Here is a 22,467-nt window from a genome sequence, read left to right on the forward strand (position 1 = left end):
AAATCCTTAATATAACACCCAAATAATTTAACATAATTAATAAAAACTCTTTATGCGATGTTACATTTCTTTTCCAAATAATTATATTTCAATACATAATTATCAATTTTCCTTTTAAATAAATTCAATTCCTTCTCTTTCCTTATTTACCCAATTATATCAACTTCTTTACTTCAATATTTATCTTTCTTCGAAATAATTAATTATCTTATGTAATTATTAATTATTATTTATCGTTCTCCAAAATAATTATTTTTTACAAATAATTATATTTTTCTAAAATATAAATATTTTTCTTTTTCTCCCTTAATAAATATCTTTTTTCCAAAATACTATTATCTTTTCCTTAAATAATTATATTTCAACAAATATAATTATCTTTCATTTCCCATAATAATTATATATATATATATTTCCAAATCTCCGACAAAATTTCCCAATTACAATTTAATTAAATAACATCTATAATTATTTAATTTAATTCAATTTCAACATTACAAACAAATTCCCAACTTTACTCAACCCTTATAACATAAAATTAATCAAAATCTCAACAAACAGCACGACAAATATTCATCAAACAAATATTTAATTAATTCAAATTTCTACAAAATCAAATAATTCTTATTAAAAGAATTTAAAATAATGCCCAATAAATTAAATTTAATTAAACAAAATTAAGATAATTAAGTCTAAAATTATCTTAATTTTGGGGGCTTTACAACTAAATTGAAATCAAAGTCAAAACTTAAAAACTAAAAGTTGGCTATTTTGTTTTTAGTTTTAGTTTTTGAAAATTAAGTATATTAATACAACATTTATTCCCAAATTTCTTCCTTTATTATCTATATTCTACCAATGGTTTAAAAACCAATCCAATATTTAAAAACTAAAAAAAAAAAAAAATTTTAAATGTTGTTTTTGTTTTTGGAATTTGACTAATAATTTAACTATTATGATTAAGAAAGATACAAACGGTTGCGAGATATCTTGAAAAGAAAAACTTAATTTTTTAAAATAAAACGAAAAAAATTGAAGTTTTTATCGAATAAAGGACAAAATAGAAATTTTAAGAAAAGGTTTTTTTTTTTTTTTTTCATTCTTTTTATTATAGATAAATATTTCTAATATTTAGACGTAGTTTGGATAATTTATATTTAGATTACTATACAAGAAAAGGTGGCTGTTGGTTGGAAGTTGGAGCACCCAACTTAAAGGTCAATGGATTGGATTCAACGATGGTTACTTGATAACTATAGATCTTTGTGATACTATAGTCGTAAATATATCATTTAAATTTAAAATTACAAATATTTCTTTTATTTAGCATCATATTCAAAATATTTATATATATAACAACATTTTTAATTTTATTATATATTATAAATATTTTAGTTTATTTTACTATACATAAGAATGTTTTTTAAAATTATCCTCTATATATATATATATATAAATTTAGAAAGAATATTTATAAATATATCAATAATAGAATACTGAAACCAAGTTTATAGGGCTAGAATCTCTTTTCCATTTTTTAGAACTATTATTATGGATGTGGTTCCTTTTAGGAATAAAAAAATCTTTTAAATAATAAAACTTATGAAAATATTTATAAATATAGCAAAATATCATAATCTATTTGTAATAGATCATAGTAGGCTACTACTGTGTCTATCATGATACATATGACACAAATAGTATTTTATTTTAGGCTATTGCGATTCATCATACATAAGCTGTGAAATGTAAATATTTTGATTTATTTGATATATTTGAAAATAGTCATTATAGAATATTGTCACCCACAATTTTTTTTTTAAATTCAACCATAAAATCCAACTTTTGAGACAATAATTAAGTTTTTATCTACTTAATTGTAGTTGAGTTCATATTTTCTTATTATTATAGTTAATGGAGTGATACATTACGTTTTAATAAGATTTAGGTTTGGTTTAATATTAAGAAATGATTTAATTTTGGAGCTTGAATGGTCACCCTTGCTTAGTTGTTGATATGATAGGAGAAGTAAATTAACCTTTTACACCTACATCAAGAAACTCGTAAAATTTGCTATAGAATTCTTTTTAAGTGGAGCTATCTTATTATAAACCATAAAAATGACTTTTTTTATTTCGGTTTTTTTTAAGTGCATATTTCAACCAAATAAAATTGTTTAATGGATTACCCATTTTATGGATTAATTTGAAGAAAAGAGTTTTAGAGTGTATTTGAGATTAGTTTTCTGAGTATGTTATAGCTGTTATTAACTAATCAACATTATCATTTTATACAATTTTGTTAACTAATTGAAGAAATTTTTAATTTTATTTTAAATATCTTGAACCATTTCAAAGATCTTCCAATTTATCCAATAATTAAAAAAAAAAACAAACAAACAAACAAACTAGTAAACAATGCTTGCAATGCACGTGGAAATTATACACGAAAAAAATTATATTTTTAACTTAGCTTTGTAAAATTGGAACTGTTATTTCAATATTTTCATATTTATATCCTTTTTATATTTACATCGTAATGATTAGAAAATGAATTTATTCAGTATAATCATTACTTATATAATTAATATTTGGAAATTCAAACTAACAAAACTTCTTGAATTACAATATTTCATCTTCTAACCTTTCTACTTCTTTCTATCTTTTATTTTTAACCTTATACCACTTGTTTTAAATATTATTTTTATTAATTTAGATATTAATCATTCATGGAAATGTTGTATTATTTGAAAATCTAACTACATATAATTTACTTATTAAACAAATAAATATTATCATGTTCTTAAAATAAAAATTTTAAGGCATATATTTGCACGTTTTTTTACTTTTAAGAATCCATTTATGTAAATTCATAATAAATAAATAATAACAACTTAGAATATCATTAAGTTGCGGTTATTTTTATTGTCATTTTCATAGAAATAGTAAAAAAATTGTAAATAATTAGTAGTTAATAGTCTTAGATAATGGAAGAGAAATTAATCTTACTTTATGGAAATAAAACAATTAACTATTAGTTATTTAAAATAAATCTATGAAAAAAGGTAAAAGCAATTAACTATTAATTATTTGTTGAATATTGAGAAAGTAAACGTGGATGTAATATTTAATATTCAAATTTTCAATTAAAAGCAATAATTAATTATAAATATAATAAAATGAAATGAAAATGACAATTATAATAAAACTAAAGTTGTAACTAAGTAAATTCAACAAAAATAACCATACGAGAAAGCAACTGAGGTACGAAGGGAAAACCTAATAAATTTCTCAAATAATAAATTGTCTATTAAAATTTATCAAAATAAATGATAAAAGAAGATACAAACTAAAAAACTTTACAACAATTGATGGATTAATCCCTAGATTTTATGTACTGCTTTTTATTCTTTTACGTGCATAGAGATAATTGCTTGTATATGTGTACGTAAAGAGAGAGTAAGTTGAAACCAACTTGGAAAAGGAAGAACCCTATTTTAATTTATTCAATAATTCTCAATATAAACTTCTCAAATTTAAAATTAAAAAAAAAATATTATTGTTTTCAACATAAAAGAAAATTTCAATAGCAAAACCCATAATTGATATTTAATACTCATTATTCATTGAAAGCCTATAATTTTATATTTAATACTCATTATTCATTAAAAGCCTATTATTTTATTGTAAAAACCAAATACAGAGTTTAAAAAGAGAATTACTATAAAACCCAAGTAGCAACCTAGATAATGTGTTAAGAAAATTGATATAATGGAGATAAAAAAAGTTTCTGTACATAGAAGCTTTTTATATATAGTATAGACTAGTAAAAGACACATGCATGACACTTATAATAGGTAGCTTTAAATTATAGTAAACATTGCATGTATGTGTTTAAGCTGTGCTAAATTTAAAAATACGAAATTCAGAAAGTAATAGAATTAGATGTACGTACATGGGAAGAAGTTACAATAATTAGATTAAAATATAAAAATTTAAATGTAAAACTAGCATATATCAAAAAAGAATTTCTTTATAAACCATATTTTTTTTGGTACAATTCGAAGGTAACTTATTGTCACCTATGACCTTGATCCAAACTTTTGTTACCTTCATTAAAATTTCTCTAGATAGTACAACATAAAGTTGTCTATGAGAAAACGTGCTTTGTTAATTGTCATTGTAAAGCATAAATGAATGATGAATTGTTTTCTCTTAAACTTGAATGGATATCCATTGTCATTTGATGAGCTTAATGGTATTCGTAGAAGAAAAACTTGTTTTCCTGCATGATCACTCATTGCTATTTCAGCATATATAGTATTTTTGTTAAACGATCGATATACCAATCTTGTCTCATTACACAATCCATTAGGTGAATCTAAAATTCTCAATAACAACGTTGGTAGGAACAAAATCAAAAAAGTCATTTATATAATAAAAAAAAAGTTACAAAACTTTTGTACTTTCAAATCTTTAAATTTGTATTGTTAATTAGAATTAATAAGATATTTAGTTTGTAACTAATTTCTAAAATGTAAATGAAAAACTATTTGCATTCAAATTCTTTTTTAACATCCTACATACTTTAATTCTACTAAATTTAATATAATTAATTCTAAAAGTAGGGGGAAAGAGTGTGCCTTTTATAATTATATATATTACAAAAATAAAATAAAAATAAAAATAAAAATAAATTTACCATAAAACCAAAGAGTGATTTGAAACATAGAACTAAACTCTAGCGTATAATGGAGAGAATAAAGTTTCTTCCCATTCAAGCTTTTATATATAGACTAGTTGGTAACACATGCTATCCACGTTAAATTTTCATTTTATTTGACTAAATAAAAAGATAGTAAATAATTACAAAAACAATATGATATTTATTTACTTATGATTTTTGGATTACATTTTTCAACTTTATTCTTGAGCTTGTTATACATGTGTATAAATCGAATGAGCTAAAAGATATAAAGAATTTAATAGTATGACTATAAAACAATCAATTCAATCGAACTTTAGATTGATGAGTATGTTTTTTTTTCATATGTATATCAATTACATATCCAATGTTCAACTGGATTGAAATTTTGGATATTGACATTGATTTGATTATTATTTGGACATTTGTGCTAATTCCATATATTTTATGTATTTCTACCATATTCAAGAAGTATAATTATTTAACAAATTTCCCAAGCATTATAATAAGTTATTGTTTTGAAATGAATAATTAAATTTAAATAAAAATATATTATTGAAATAATATAAATAGAGAAAGACAATTTTTTTCCTTTGATCCCTCAATTATAAGAACCATAATATACTATAGTGGTAAGCATATCCTACATATTTATATAAAAAACATACTTAATTATAAAATAATAATAAAAAATTGAAAAATCTAGTTCTTTGGCATCCTAGCTCATGCCTCTTTGTTATTTTTTGGAAATGACATTTCTAATCGTTCTCTCTTTAACCTCCCACTTTTACATTTTTCATCTTTGAATCCTCATCAATTTGTCTGGATCTTTTTTTATTGGGTTGATTGTTTATTCTTATCTATAAATGAGGAATATACATAAACATATTTCCATATAAAAAATAGGGAACAAAATAAAAATAAGAAAAAAAATTAGAAGATAATAAAAAGCATGATTTGATTTTTTTTCACACCCTTAACTTTTTGTTCTATCCAAAGATTTGAAAAGGGAAAAAAAATTGAAAGGTTGAAAGAGATACAAAATAATTAATATGAAAGAAGGGAATATGAATAGGTGGGAGATAGAGAGATGTGAATAAATTTAGAGAAATTTTAATGACATAAGTTAAAATTATTAATATCCAAGCATTTACTAATAATTAATTTCAAAATAAAAATAAATAAAATGCACGATGAAACAATAGTAGAAAACAAGTAAATTGAATAAGAATGACAAAATTGGAAACAAAAAGTTTCTCCTCAACCATATTTTTCTATATACTATAGACTATAGATTGTTTGATATTTTAGAGGTGCACGTTCATATTGAATCGAAAAATTAAAAAAATTAATCCAAATTAAATTAAATCAACCATCTTTTAAAAAATATAACAAAGTGACGAAATGTTTATAGAACAATTTCAGAATAAAAAATACCATAAATGTCCTCATAATTAATTGGCACCGAATATGCGTAATATATTTGGTAAATAATTGTTTAGATTTAGCTATTTGATTGTTTAAATTTGGATAGTCGGTTTATATTTGGTACACGATCATTTAAACGATTAAACAACTAAAAAACATTAAAAAAAAATAAAAAAAGAATGTAGAAGAAAAAAAGATAATGTAAAGGAAAAGAAAAATTGGAGATGAAAGGAACAAATCTAAAATATTTAAAAACAATTTCCCCTGAATCAAACCAAATATTAGCTTTTACGGCTTATACAGTTAGATTTAACTTAAATATTAATAAAACCGAAAAAATGAAGCTTTGATAAAAAGTCAAACCAAGACCGAAGCCAATACTAAAATACAAACACAAGGAATTCAATTCAAACTTGTATTATACAAAATTTTCTGAATTATTATTGTTAATAAATCAATCAAGTATTTCATACTCATCGTCAAAGTGGAACTGTTGCTGTTATAGTAACATGTCTTGGGTCAGTAAGTCTTGATGTCACATTCACAAACCCAATTTCTCTCATTTTTTCTTCCAAATCAGTAAGGTGATACTCATCTAAATAAGGTTCTGTGCTTTTTAATAAGGTGAAAAGTACAGGGGACAATTCCTGCAACATAATATCCAAATTCATCAAGATTTCATATACTTTTTTCAGACTTGTAAATAATGAAAGTATATCAAATCATACCTGAACAACCTTTGATTTGGACTGCACAAGGCAGAATGCAATGTATTAGATTTTCTATATGGCAACGAGTTTTATATTTTTAACATTATTAAACATGTGCCTGTAGTAATCAATTAGTTAAACAAATGCATAGACAGCTTACCGCTTGGTCAGTGATTACAATCGTGCCACCGGGTCGAAGAAGCCGAAACGATTCCCTGATGATATTCACTATCGCTACGTGGGGACATTCATGGAGCTAAAATATCATAGATAAGAAATAATCATATATTCAATGACGAAGCTTGACATTTTTACCGTTTTCTTAGAGCATGTTATCTTCATAGATCTTTCTAGGTATAAATTACTAAATTAATCCGTTCATATACACACATCATAGACAAGAATCCTGGAGGGTTACTACTAAGTAATATTTTACATAACTCGACAATATAGATCTAGTTTGACGAAAGTTTTGATCTTAGTTTTCTGTTTATGAAAATTAGGCTTGTTTTCTTACCATTTAATTACCATGGTCTTCACCTAGCATTAAGAAACAATTGAATTCTTAATCAAAAAAACTACATTTTTTAGAATTCGTTAGATAACCATTTCGTTTTTACTTTCTATTTTTTGAATTTCCCAAATTCCTTACTGTGTTTCTCATTCTTTTTTTTTATTTTTTTTTATTTTTAGTTTTCAAAATCAGGCTCGGTTTATTGGAAAAGTCAGATAACAAAACAAATGTACTTATAAATCAAAATCGTATTTTAGAAAAAAATTAAGAACCAAAAATCAAATGGGGTCTTAGTTTCAAAGGGGCATTTTTACTTTCTTTAAAGTGCTACACTTGCATGTCTTGAAACGAGTTAACTACCACGTGCTTGTAGTTTAATCCTGGTTTTAGCCAACCACTTTGGTCTCTGATATCCTTTTTATCCCAGTGTTACAGAGCAACTAAGAGGTGTTTGGTGGACCGTAATGAAATGAGTTTGTAATGTAATATAATAAATAACTCATGTTTGGATTGAGTTTTCTGAACTCAATTTGTAATTTAAAATTCATTAAGTTTCTGACAGTTTTCAATCCAATCTTTTTTTTCATTGTTTTTCACCCTTCACAATCTCATTATTACTCACATTTTCTAACACTCCTTTGATTCCTAGTAATTATGATTACATTCCAACTCTCCAGACATCCTCTAAATTCTTCCGATCAAACCAAATCCTTTTTACGGGTGTTAAAGTAACCAAGTTCTTTCGATCCTAATCTTTTCAAGACAATAAACACTATAGGTCACTTGAAACTTCACTCTATATAACTTCAAAACTGTAGCTGGAAAACACCTCATATTTTCTCTTCTACGGTTAAATTTCTTAGGACATTGTTTGATCAAAGAAGAATTCTTACCACATAAGAAATGGAAAGTAAGTCAAAAGATCTCGAAGGCAAGCCCGTGTCTTCTCCATTTCCATGCAACCATCTTATTGCATTCTTTCTTGGAGTTTTTTTCTTGTCCATGTATTGAGCCACAGCAAGGAAGTAAGGAGACAAATCAAGTCCCTAGTGCAAATTAATCGGCCGGACATAAAAAGTTAAAACAAAACTGAAGGTTAATTACCTATACAAGCCTCAAAGAATTGAAGTTTTTTCATTAGGGAAGCAAAAGAAGAGGAAATTTACTCACTGTTACTTTAGCTGTTGGAAACTTATCAGCCAGTTGCCTTGTACCAAAACCTACAGAACAACCAATGTCAAGAATGTCTAGAATAGGATTTCCTGAATACTTCAGATGATGCTCTTCAATCCTACGAAGCCAATTTCCAAATACTATTTCCTTTGCTTCATCTACTGAAGAAGCAGTTGGTACAGCTCGCATAATCATCGACATGGTTGCAGGCTGTACTTCTGCTGCAGCCTACAAGGGACATATAAGATGACTTACAAACATAGAAGGTATTTACTCATCATATTCAAATTTTCTTTCATCTATGGAAGTTCGACCAATTGTTGCTTAGATTCTGTGGAGTGAGTACTTACAAGCCATGAGAGATTACCCTCGTCATATGCATGGAAAGGCTTTAGGTAATCTGTTAGATATAAGCAATATTCTGATTAATTACAGAACAAGCTTTTAGAAAACTTCCAATGCTAATAGTAAATTAAACGACTTCCAATGCTATAATAGTAAATTAAAAGGATTGGAAAAGATCCCATGATGCTAAGTATACAGTGTTTTGTTACCCCATGGTCACACCGATTAACGTCTTCAACACCTCTTTTTTGATAACCATTAAACTTTTCGTTTTTTATTTTTGAAAATTAAGCTTATGAACAGTATGCCTATCAGTAAGTTCCTCATTTTGTTATCCACTTGGTTGTTTGACCGAGTTTCTAACTAATCAATCTTAGTTTGCATGAGAAGTTGGATAGAAACAAGCTGAGATGGTACTGGTGAATACAACAATGACAGGACACCCTACATTAATTCAAAAACCAATTATGTTTTGGAAGTATTGACTTGACCATCTTATGACACTGAACTCAAAGGGGATTCATTATAGCAGAGCTCAATATTAGGCAACTGATCCACCAATCAAACAAATCATTTATATAATCAGCAACTTGTTAAATCACGGATCAAACCAAAAACTTAAGCTAAAGCTCAAATTCACAGTTAGAGGAAAGTAAATAAGTAGAACACATTAATGCAATAATACATCAGGTGAAGAAATTAGGACTGGAATAAATGGTATGTGACTCTTGTTTTAGAGCTGCATCATTTTACTTCCACGAGTTGCGCTTTTCATAAATGGATATGTCTTTTTCTTTAACTAACCAACTAGAAAAAGAGAAAAAACTATTTGAATGATCACAAATCAGTCTATAAATATGTCTCTTCTCTTTGGAACTTCGCTTTTTCAATCAAAACTTTTCTCCCACCTAAAAGTGACTAAGTTTGGCTTACTCCATAAAGTAGAGTAGGTAGAATCTTGTGGAGGAGATATAGCTTCCCCAAGAAAGGTACTATGTTTTATCTTGAAAAACTACTGCTCCTTAAATTAGTCACTGGACCGAACAAAATTGTCATAAGAAGATAGACAGTGAATTCGTTGGGCTCAAATTTTCTCAAACGATGTCGCTAATTTCTGGTTTTATGTGAAACTTACAATCAGGATAGACAATGGAGGGATTTTGAACACTGTCGAGCTCCTTATAAACGTCGGACTCCAAAACATCGGAAGTGAGTTTTCGCCATGAAATGTTCTTTTTCTCCGCTGTACTGCTCAAACCCACATACAAAAACTACATTACAACTCACAAGCAAAACAAACAGCCAAAACCAAACTCAATTTCCCAAAAATAAGCATATAGAGGTAGACCTGATCAAAACTTGTCTGGCACCGAGCTTGAGAATTGAATAGAGGGGTTTGAAGGAAATGAGAGCACCGACAAGGCGAGACAAAGGGGTCTGTCCAGACCAATTGGGCCGCTCCAATCGGCCCTCTTCATACACCCCAACTTCAGAGCTCGTCGATGCCTGAACTTTTATCAGACCCCTGTTGCTTCTACTTATTCTTCCTCCTCTCTGTTGCCCGTTGCCGCCGGATATTAAAGCCAGCTGCTGGCTCGCTCCGCACAATGCCATTGAAGAAGCTAATTAATTGAATGCAACACTCTCACTTAACGCAAATTTGGAAGAAAGAAGAAGAAATTGTAAAACATCCTAACATCTCCGCATCTCTCCGTATCTCCTGGTCAGATGAACCATCCTATTATATGATTACACGTGGATCTCATAAGATTGCTTTATCTCTTCGCTTGCCTTTGTATGTACTAAAACAATTCTTCACCGATTTTCTCAACTTATTTCAATGTATATAAAAATGTTTTAGAAAAGATAGGAAGAATGTAGAAAATTTTAAAAATGTTTGAAAAATGGAAATTAAAGAAGAGGTTGTTGGCAAAATGTAAGGGCTAGTTGTAGTTTTATATTAGGTTTAGTAAGAGTTTATAACCCTGCAACTAAGTAAAGCATATTTCTTCAAGTAAGTCAAACAGCATACTTTCTTTGATTGACAAAGATACCCTTCTTCAATCCTACAAATCTCATTTTTAGAAATTATTTGATGTTCTCAAGTCCTTAATTTGAAAACCACATAAAAGTTTTTTTCTCCTCAAAATCAGCTAACATCGTCCACATAAACAATGAAAATCAGAAATTTTATTAACTACCAGAGTTTATACGATCAACTATGATTCACTTGATTCTAAAGGAAATTGTAGTTGGACTTGGACATAACTTTCCCAAAATGCTCAAATCAAAGCTCTTGAGAACTGTTTAAGGCTATAAAGAGATTCTTGCAATATGCCACTAACAAGTTTGAAAAACTGGTCATTCTGAGAAAGAGAAGCACTTCTTGACTAGAGGGAAAGAAGTTTTGCTTAAGGTGATAGCTCAAGTTGTTTCATGTTAAACCTTGAGTTTTAAACTTCCTATGGTATTTGTAAAGATATAGAAGCTCGTTTCCTTACGTTCTTGTTCCTTGTTTTTTCTTCTTTTTAGAACAAAAATTAGAAATATGGGTGATAACTATTTATGTTTCTTCTTTCTTAAAAAAAGAAACGAAAATAAATTTGTTTGATAACTATTTTTTGTTTCCTATTTCTTACTTCTTGTTTTTTCAAATAATACGATATATAAAAAATATGTCCTACGCTAAACATAAAAAATTTAATTATCAAAAGTTTATATTATTTAATACAAATAAGTTTCAGTGCACAACTAAAAACAATAACAAAATTATATCTATTCTTCGAATGTTGCCCAAATTTGATCGGCAATATCATCTCCTCACTTTGTCTTAGATGTTGTCGACTCATTTAATTTAATTATACAACTTTGCAAGTTGTTTGACAAACTTTGTGCATCTTCAACGACTATTGATTCATTGCTAAAGTCATTGAATAGATCATCTTGACGATCATTCAATCTAATATAATTGTGAATTGTGTAACATGCTATTGGTATATATTTTTGTGTGTTGATCGGGTAAGAAGACATTTGATTAAGAATAGGAAATCGACCCATCAACACGCCAAAACAACGTTTAATGACATTTTAAAGTGAAAAATGTCGATAGTTAAACACTTCTCTCTACCTCAAGGATGATATAAATCATATCTTTGCCCACGAAATGGTGCTAAAAATCAAGACATGTTTGATTACCCTAAATTGAAAAGATAGTATTAATCTGCATAAAATAAAATAAATAAATAAATAATCATAAAGTCAAATAATATTGAATTAAAATACTAAAAACACATAATTATTTACCCCTTTTAGGCACAACAAATTTGTTCTTTGTATGCTAATGCATTCTAAAAGTATGTGAGAATTGTTGATCGATCCTTCCTAACCAGACATGAAATACATGAATAATATATTAAATAAACACACATTATATTTCATATTGTGGTTTTTCTTCTACGAAAAATATTTTTTATTTTGGGAATAATTGAGTCAACATGAGTGCCATTAATAGCACCAATACAGTCCTAAAAGATAAGTATAAACATAAATATATTTCAAAATAGTATATTTCTGAAAAAATAATTCAAAACATTAGCTCAAAAGTAATACCTTAAGAAAGGGTAATATCATTACTAGTACGGTGTTTATATTGATTGGGCTAATAATTTCTAATCCAAGCTTGCAAACCTTTCTCAAAACAAGCCAAAAGCTAGAGAAATAGTTTGACTTGAATGTTGAAACTTTTTTGTTGCTATATGATTGCTTTTATTATGTGATATGGTTTATAAAAACACAACTTTTTCTTGAATGCTGAGATACTTAGATGCTTTTAGATTTGTCTTGGATTTTAAATCTTCACAAAGCTTTATGAATGTAGCTATTTTCATCCTAAAACAATCAAAACATTTTCTATCATAATTTCTACTTAACAACTCAATCACATAATCATGTCCTCTCAAATGTAGAGGTTCTACATGATTGTTTAAAAGATTATATCTTGTACAAGCTGATGTACAATAAATTGAAAAAGATACACATGACATCGTCGTTGTTGTCAAAATCATTGCTTTAATCAGCACAAGATCGTCCATAAGCACACCAATACCAACAACATAAATAACCAAAAAGTTAATTTTATACACAACATTACATGCAACCCTAAAGACTTGGAAAGTTCAAAGATGTCTTTTTAAGACACAACAAAAAGTGCCATTGATATTTGGAAGCTAGAAGAATCACAAACCAAACACAATCTCCCACAATTATCAGTGCAATGACCAACAACAACAAAATTCTGAAAATAATAACTTCCACAAGTGAAGCAAAACGAAGGAACAAAATTCAAAGCTAATTAAACAAACAAAAATCAGAAAAAGACTTGCTTAACCCAACTTGGTTTCCCCTCCTTTTCTTAATGCTTGCAAAGTCTATGGGAAAACTAAGATTGGATAGAGATCCTCTTTTGATCTTGCCATTTTATTTGACACAGATGACTAATATTCATATCTTATAGTTTATTAGTTTGACTTTTCAATCACAAGGCTCTGAAAAATAGTTGGCATGCTATATCTTATCGGGAACTAGATAAAGATGCTTATGAAATTGGGTATGGCTACGACTGTTTTGAAAGAAAACAACTTGGCCAACCAAAAATACATTCTCAACAGGAGTTCACCTCAAAAGAAAAAAAAAAAAAGCCTTGAAAATTACAAGACTACCAACTCTCTCAAGTACAAATTCACCCAAAATTCAAACCAAAGTGGTACTTCACTGGTTAAACATGGAAGGTCTTTCATAATCATTGTTCAAAACCTCAAAACCCACACATGAACACAACAAGAAGAAAACCCATATGTCGTTTCCATCTCTTCCCCAACTCAACATCATATATAGCCAAGAAAAAACCTCAACTGGGTTTTGGGGAAAAAAAGAAGAATATATCAAATAGAATCTCAACTCAGTGAAGCACACGACTGGATAGCAGCAAAATTAACCCAAAAACTCTAATCCCAATGTGAATCATCAAAAGAAAAAAGTAGAATATCAAAGTTTGAATAAGGAATTTATTTCCATTGAAGGAATAAATACATAGATCAAGCCTCGTTATCATATAGAGAGCTTGAGTGGCAGTTTACGACTAAACCACTTTTAACTGTTTCATAACAAACTAGCTAACTAACTCTTATTTAGCTAATACCCCCCTCAAGTTGGAATAATGGATGTCTATAATTCTTAACTTGGATAGCATCGGAGACAGAGTAGAGAAGGTAAGGCTTTTTTGAACATGTGTGCTAATTGTAGGTTGGATTTGATTGGTCGGACTTTGAGGAAATGCATCGACAATTTTGTCACAAACAAAGTGGTAGTCGATTTTTATGTGTTTGGTTCTTTCATGGAAGGTTGGATTGGAAGCGATTGCAATGGTAGCTCGGTTATCATAGAAGACTGTCGTTCCCTGTGGTCTTGCTTCTTGTTCCCTGTTTCTTCTTTTTTTAAAACAAGAAAGTGTTTGATAACTGTTTATGTTTCTTGTTTCTTGAAAGAAAGAAACAAAAACAAAAATTGTGTTTAATAACTGTTTCTTGTTTTCTTATTTTATTCAAGATTTATTTTTTATTTTATTCATGTTATTTTATTTACATCTAATTCAATTAAACATTAAACATAAAATATAGGTCTTCTATTAAACATAAAAAATAAAATTATTAAAAGTTTATTCATTTAATACAAAGAGTACCAGTGCACAAATAAAATTAATAGCATAAACATAAAATTGTAACTATCCTTCAAATGTTGCCCAAATTTGATTAGCAATATCATCTCTCACTTGGGCCATTTCTCTTAGATGATGTAGACTCACATCTAATTCAATTATATTACTCTTTAAATTAGCTGACAAATTTTGTGTATCTTCAATGATCATTGATTTATTGCGAAAGTCATTGTGAATTGTGCAACATGCTATCAATATATATTTTTGTCTTAATAATGTTCTCGTTCCTTTCGTCGGATCCATGCAAAGATGATGACAAAAACTATGGATCCGGAAAAGAGGAAGAGTCTGACTTGTAGAGGAAGACAATGAGAGGCGAAGAGGAAGATGGCGTGTAGAGGAAGACGATGAGAGAGAGGAAGGGGTGGTTACTTGGGGAAGACAATGAAGATAAGAGGAATAAAAAGAAAATCACGTGGAGAGGAAAATGGAAAAGGAAAAGTAAATCGATAGAAAACTAATTGAGAAAAAGGAAAAGGAAACCAATAAAAATAATTGAGAAAAAGGAAAAGGAAACCTATAAAAATAAATTGAGAAAAAGGAAAAGGAAACCAATAAAAATAAATTGAGAAAAAGGAAAAGAAAACTAATAAAAATAATTGGGAAACGGAACGGAAGAAACTATTTTTTTTGTTTCCAATAATTCCTTATAAAATGAGAAACATTTCTACTTTGTTTGAGAATGAGAAACAAGGAATGTTATAAAACACTTCCGTTTCTTAAAAAAATAAAAACAGACACAGGAAACATGGAACGAGAACATTACCAAACGAGTTTGAAGATGTCACATGGAGATCAATAAGTAACCATGTAATCCACATGAGTTCACTAGTGACTGACACTATAAGAAATCAGGGGGTTCATGACGTAGAAATCGGCATCGAAAGACACAACGTCAGGAAAAACTGCTAGTCCCAATGTTGTGTTACATACAGCGGGAAATGGTAAAATATTATTTTAATAGCATATTTTCCCTACATTCTTTATGATACGACGAAAAAAAATAAGCCAGTCCTGATGATTCTTAATCGACGTTGAAAATAGAAACATAGTTTTCGATGTGTAGCACGGGACGTCGGGATAAACTCGAACATTTATTATGTGGCAGAGCCATATTCTTGATGCCATGCATGGAGCGTTAGGAATAGATTTATAGGTCTCGAAGGATTGCATGGGACGCCGAGATAAACTCGAACATTAGTTATGTGTCAGAGTAAGATCCCCGCAGCTCTATGCATGGCATTGGGACAAATTTACCTACTTCCAATGCTATTAGTGATTTGTCGGAACTGTATATAACTATTCTCGATGAATAGCTAACGACATTGTGAGTTTTCTTATATATTTCGTTTCAGTTCTCTAAAAGACAGAACTAAAATTTCTAAGAGAAAAAGAGGAGAAGAAGGAGGAGGAGGGGAGAAGAGTCTGTCGCTTACCTCCGTGCCTTGCCCTTGCCGCCGTCTCCTTCATCGCCTCGCCGTCGTTCTTCCATTTTTGGTAAGTTTTAAATCCTTTAGATTTTAGATTTTAGATTTAAGTTTCAACATAAATGTTTAAATTTATGTTCCAACATAAATGTTTAGATTATAGACATTATAGTTTATATTTAGGGTAATGTTTTGACATAAATGTTTAGATTGTAGAGATTGTAGTTGATGATTGTTCTGTTCTATGTATGTTGATGCTTTTGAATGTATATTGATGGTTGTTCTGTTATTTCATACAAATGTATGTTCTGTTGTATGTATATTGTATATATTTTTGATATCGAACTTGTTGTGTATTTGAGCATTCAACATGTGTAAATAGGGTAGTTGGACATTATTAAGAACCGCGTCCAAAGAAATGCGAGCTTGCTTGAAATAGAAAGAACTCTAACTCTGGTGGTTTAGAAAATTGATTCGGAAGAGAGAAGCAGAAAATGATAAGATCGAGAACCGAATAGGTGAGTAATAAAAAGTTTCTTACTTGCATATTAGGTACTATGCAAGTGAGAAACTTTCTATGGTTTACTTGTTCGATTCTCGATCTTGTCATTTTCTATTCCTCTCCTCCTAATCAATTTTCTGGAATCACCAGAGCAAGGATTTTTTCTGTTTTAAAGGAAACTCCCGATGCATCTCTATATGTTTTTTACTTTTCTGACGGTAATAGTGTGAGCTAAAGTTGTTCTCTCTTATCATTGTTTCAAATGCATTGGACCACTTGTCTCCCATCATTCTCTCTTGTCTGGCACGGGTCTCTATTGATGGTTTTGTTATATTTGTCGGTAAACCACTGTTCATAAGTTTGTTCTTTTGAAATTTTAATCTTTTTCTATACACCTAATCTTGTTTAATCTTTTGAATCTTTTTTTGTCTTTAATGATTGTATTAAGTTATTAACTATTCTCTCGTAAGTCCTAATGAAAAAGAAAACTTTTGATTGTTCCTTCCATTTTTTGCTCTAAATTCATCTATTTACTTCGATTAGCTAGTCTAGATTGATCGATTTTATTTCTCTTTTTTCAATGTTGTTTCAATTTTCACGTTATCCAGATCGGCAAAAGGTTAAAGATTCAGAACTACCAAAATTTGGACTTCAAGTAAGTATCTTCTTTTACTCTAGAAAGGTAAGCAATAATAGCAATTGAATTGAAAGTGACAAGATGAATACAATAGGGAGCTTTCTAGAATTTAGTTATAGCTTGCAAACATTCTTTGGGTAGTTTTATGACTAGACTGGCCACAGATTTATAACGTTTAGATTGTCTTATATTAGCTCCCTAATTTCTAATGCCATTTCAGTTAAGCAAGTTGCTATAGGAAAGAATAGGCATTTCTCTCTAAGTGTTGCACTTGTTTGTATCTTTGGTAAATTATGATAATTACATGGCACAAGAACTGTGATTTTTTTTCAATGGTTAAGCTTTCAAATCTAAAATGATTAATATGTATGTTCTCTTTGGATTATATTTAAGATTAATGGTTCTAAAATATTTTAGTCTGTTGCTAAAGGTGAGGTTTTAACTCCTCCATGCATCTGTACAGGTTTTAAAATGGACTTCCTCCATCCATTATTATTTTTTTAAAAAATAGAGGATATCTCGATTCTGCATTTGTAGCGTCGGGAGATCATATACATCTCCTGACGTCGTATGAGCGACGTTGGGAGTTGTATGTAAAAGTGCAACGATAACGTACTGCAAACTCCTGACACTATGCAATACATCGTCGGGAATCCCTCTCATAATGCACTTCGCCTGATACTCGTTTATGCGATGGGAGATCCTTTCCCGATGCATTTTGATGTATTTCCCGACAATTTTCTGCGTCAAGAGATCCATAATTTCTTGTAGTATTTAAAGTAGAAAAAGAGAGACAACATTGTTTAGGCAATGGACAGATGTGGCAAATTTCTTTATAATTCAAGGAGTTAGAAATTTCTAGTTTGTGTGATAGGTCTCTTAGTCTAGCAATTGATGGAAGTCCAATTCATTTGTGCTAGGTAGATGTGGATGCTTTACATATCAGAGTAGTATGACGTTTATCTTCTTTATGGTATGTATTGAATAAGTAAAGTTCATTGAAGAATTCAACCTCACCAATTGTTTCAAAAGCAACTTGTCTTAAATGATGCAATCAGTGTTAGTAAAGGAAATAAAGTATCTTCTATCCTTTAGAAAAGTACTTACTGATAGCAGATTATACTTAAACTCCGGTATGTAAAGGATATCTTGTAGTATCCCATCTTTTGCTATGGAAATGTCACCCATAAGTTCAATTGTCAATCTTGTTTTAGTAGGCAAAAGTACAAATATATTTTTCAGCTTTGCAAATTGAACATGAGGTTGTCATGACAAATGTGTGTAGATGCATTTGAATCAATGATCCATTTTAGGGGTTTCTAATAGTTGGTAAATAAAGTAGAGAAGCAAGTACCTACCACATGAGTGGTTTGTCTTTTAGAGTTTTCACCATTTTGAGGGGTGCTAAGATAAGTTGGCACCATATTCAAAAGCTATGTGTCACACCCTTTCTCAGACTACCTGCTAGCTTAGCCCAAAAGACGGCGTGAAGCCAAACGACATTGCTCTTCTTTAACGATATTTGTTGACTCTACTGAACTCTTGAGCCTGATAAACTTGCTAATCTAGTATATAAACTATTATACATGCAACGCAACACAACGAAACCTAGACTAATCATAGACATACATGAACTGCAGCTCTGAAATAACTGATTTTGTAAGTAAACCTGATGGAGACACCTTAACTAAAAGCTTAACCAACAAAGGTTTACACAACTGCAACTCCTAGAGCTTACACAAACTTTAGAGTATCTATATCGTACAAAGACATATAAAACATAATAAAACATACTCTATGTACAACCCCAACCACATACTGGCAATCGATATGGGAGCTTCAGCAAACTAAGGCAGTTTATCAGGCATCGAGAGCTTGATCTCTACCTTGAAAGTGGAAAAAGCATTTTGGAAGTGTAAGCTATAAAAGTTAGTGAGTGACTTAGTTGAAAACTATAAATTTAAAGATAAGAGCACATGAAAAATTTAGACATATAGATTTGTTTAATCAAGCCATAAATATAAACGTATAATAACGATGACATTCAACTTTATACATATAAATCTGTTTGTCACTCACAGTCTTATATAGGCTAGTTCCCTGGTGTGTAGACTCGACTTATGTTCTCTTTGCCTGTCAAAGAAACCAAAACTTAGCATCGAAACCTTATATAGTCTAGTATTTTTATACTAACTTTTGATGACACACAACGATGACGTTCAACTATTCTAAACTTGGGCATAAAAGAGTATTTCTCCTATTTTCCCATAATTTTCTAGATTTTAACAACTTAACTTCAAACATTTATAACTTTCTCAATACTTCACAAAAATTAATGTATTTTACATCAAACTCTTTGTTTTTAGTTTCTTTACAACTTACTGGAAGGAAGGAAAATGAGATATCCAACAGATTGCTACAGAATGACCCGAAACAGAGAAAAATCGAGTCTTCTGCTATCCCCTAACTTGCTCATGAAATTAAGCTTACTTCTAGTATTTAGCTCACGATTTTTTCATGAAAGTTGTAAGAATTTCATAAGCTTTTTAACCATACCTAACAGAGCTTCTAACTCCCTCTGTACAATCTGAAAAACTTGAAAAACCAGAGCATTCATGAATTCATACCCAAATTTATGACCTGAATGACTCTTCAAAAAACACCAATCGAAAATCAGAATTGGCTCATGATTTCTTTATAAAACTTGTTAAAAATTGAAAGCACTTTTCAAAAAAACAAACTTCACCTTTTAATTCTTTATGAGGAGTTCAAACCGATGCAAAAGCAGAAGATGTCTGTGAACACCAAGCATTTGTCATGGCTGTTTATACCTTCATGATTTTCTTCATCTTTATAAATTCACGCTCTTTCCTCTTTTTCTTCTTCCTTAGATTCTACCTCAACATCTCTCTGAATGTTTGGTGAAAAATTGATGAAGACATCTCTTTTTGGTGATAGAGAGATGTTGGCATAGAGCTTTTTTCCCATCTCCTTCTCTTCCCCTTTCTTTATTCTCATTTTAAATTAACTTTTCTTTTCTTTCTTTTTTATTTTTTTTTACATATATACACAATTCCATCTTCGTTTTCTTTTTCCTTTGCTTTCTTTTCATTGTTTTTAAAAAATTCCAAATTGATTAACACAGCTTGAACCAAAAGCTTTGCCATTTTTTTCTTCAACAACTCAAATTCAATTTTCTATATTATATGACAATAACAAGGAATCTAAAGAGAATCTCAGGTTTATAACTTAGTTCGCGCTGAGGATTACGTCCTTGAAATTTAGAAGTCTTTAGGTGAAGAGTATCTAGTAGTTCCTCTTCATTTTGTCTTCTGACTCCTAGGCTGCCTCTTCTATTCCGTGATGTCTCCAAAGAACTTTCACGAGTGTGATCGTCTTGTTTCTCAAAACTTGCTCTTTTTTTGTTGAGGATTTGAACCGCTTCCTTATAACTCAAATCTTCTTTAAGCTCCATCGGTTGCAGTTGCAACACATGTGACAGATTTAGAATATATTTCCTCAACATGTATACATGAAAAGCATCATTTATTCGAGCAAATTCTGCTAGCAACCCAAGTTTATAGGCTGCTGGCCCAACTTGTTCTGTTATTTTATATGGACCAATATATCTAGGACTCAATTTTCCTTTCCTCCCAAAACGAAAAACACCTTTCCACGAAGATAACTTCAAGAAAACTTGATCTCCAATTTGGAACTCCAAGTCTCTTCTTCGCTTATCTGCATAGCTCTTCTGTCGATTTTGAGCTATTTTCAGGTTTTCTCTAATCATTGTAATACTGTCTGTCATGATCTGTACTAACTCAGAACCAACTAACATTCACTTTCCCACTTCGTTCCAGTGCACATGAGTTCTACATGGTCTGCCATACAAAGTCTCAAATGGTGCCATGCCAATAGTAGACTGATAGTTGCTGTTTTAAGCGAACTTCATAAATGATTAGTGGGTATCCCAACTTGCTTAAAACCGAAGGACACATGCTCTCAACATATCTTCTAAGGTCTATATGGTCCTCTCTGACTGACTATCTATCTAGGGATGAAAGCCTGTACTAAACTTCAACTTCGTTCCTAGTGCTTTATGCAAACTAGGCCAAAACTTAGAAGTAAACCTGGGATCCCTATCTGAAACTATGGACATTGGTACTCCATATTGACTGACAATCCTGTTGAAGTATAGCTTAGCTAGCTGTCTAGTGTAGACATCACTTTAATTGGTATAAAGTGTGTTGTCTTGGTGAGTCTTTCTACTATTACCCATATACCATCATGTCCACTAGAAGTACGAGGTAGCCCAATAGAAAATCCATAGTAATGTGCTCTCACTTCTACTCTAGCATTGGTAAAGGGTTAAGAAGTCCTCCTGGCCTTTGTCTCACTGGTATAACCTGTTAGCAAATCAAACATTTAACAACATATTTGGCTATGTCTTGCTTCAAACAAGGCCACCAGTAAGTCTTTTTTAGAGTTTTGTACATTTGGTGCTTCCTAGATGCATAGTGTAAGCGGAACTGTGAGCTTCCTGTAGTACAACATCCATAAGCTCACTAATACTCGGAACGCATAGTCTTCCCTGCTTAACTATAACTACGTCTGCTCTCAACTCAAATTTAGCATATGGGCCTTGCTTTGACTTTTCAAGCATCGTCTGCAAGTTACTATCCTCTTGCTATCATCTCACAATCTTTGCTACTAGAGAAGACTAAACTTCAAATTTAGCTAAAAGACTCCCTGAACTCGCTATAGTCACAACCGCCCTGAAGCCTCTTAACTCACTTAGCAAGCTTGCTCAAATGCCACATAAGGCACACTTCGAAAGTCTCGACTTCCTACTTAATGCATCTACTACTACATTAGCTTTACCCGGATGGTACTCTATGGTACAATCATATTCTAGTTCTAGCCATCATCTCTGCTTGAGATTCAACTCTTTCTGATCAAAGATATACTTTAAACTCTTATGATCTATAAAACTGTGGCACTTCTCACCGAATAAATAATTTCTCTAGATTTTCAATGCTAAAACTACTGCTTCTAATTCAAGATCATGAGTAAGGTGGTTACACTCATCCTTCTTTAACTGCCTTGAACCATAACTTATTACTTTACCTTCCTGCATAAGCACACACCCTAATCCTTGCCTTGAGGTGTCACAATAAATCACGTACTCCTTTTCTGTTACAGGAAGAGTCAGGATCAGTGCTGTGACTAATCTCTTCTTCAGCTCCTGGAAACT

General features: G+C 30.2%; 1 protein-coding gene across 1 annotated transcript; it reads right to left on the minus strand.

Moving 5' to 3' along the window:
• Positions 1-6,513: 6,513 nt before the first annotated feature.
• LOC103496371 (uncharacterized) lies at positions 6,514-10,797 on the minus strand. Its single transcript, XM_008458206.3, has 8 exons — positions 10,223-10,797; positions 10,010-10,122; positions 8,880-8,929; positions 8,527-8,757; positions 8,250-8,402; positions 7,003-7,098; positions 6,861-6,881; positions 6,514-6,779 (listed from the first exon to the last, which is right to left on the minus strand). The coding sequence occupies exons 1-8, from the start codon at positions 10,486-10,488 to the stop codon at positions 6,612-6,614; spliced, it is 1,098 nt and encodes a 365-aa protein (XP_008456428.1). The 5' UTR covers positions 10,489-10,797; the 3' UTR covers positions 6,514-6,611.
• Between the last annotated feature and the right edge of the window lie 11,670 nt (positions 10,798-22,467).

The sequence above is a fragment of the Cucumis melo genome, chromosome 11, assembly GCF_025177605.1.
Source record: "Cucumis melo cultivar AY chromosome 11, USDA_Cmelo_AY_1.0, whole genome shotgun sequence".
Taxonomy (NCBI): domain Eukaryota; kingdom Viridiplantae; phylum Streptophyta; class Magnoliopsida; order Cucurbitales; family Cucurbitaceae; genus Cucumis; species Cucumis melo.

Excerpts from the sequence above, each read along its gene's own strand:
- LOC103496371 (XM_008458206.3), bottom strand. The coding sequence starts at position 10,488 with ATGGCATTGTGCGGAGCGAGCCAGCAGCTGGCTTTAATATCCGGCGGC. Across the intron at positions 10,123-10,222 it reads GCCAGACAAGTTTTGATCAG|TACAGCGGAGAAAAAGAACA; the intron begins GTCTACCTCTAT and ends GGGTTTGAGCAG. Across the intron at positions 8,930-10,009 it reads CTCCATTGTCTATCCTGATT|ATTACCTAAAGCCTTTCCAT; the intron begins GTAAGTTTCACA and ends TATATCTAACAG.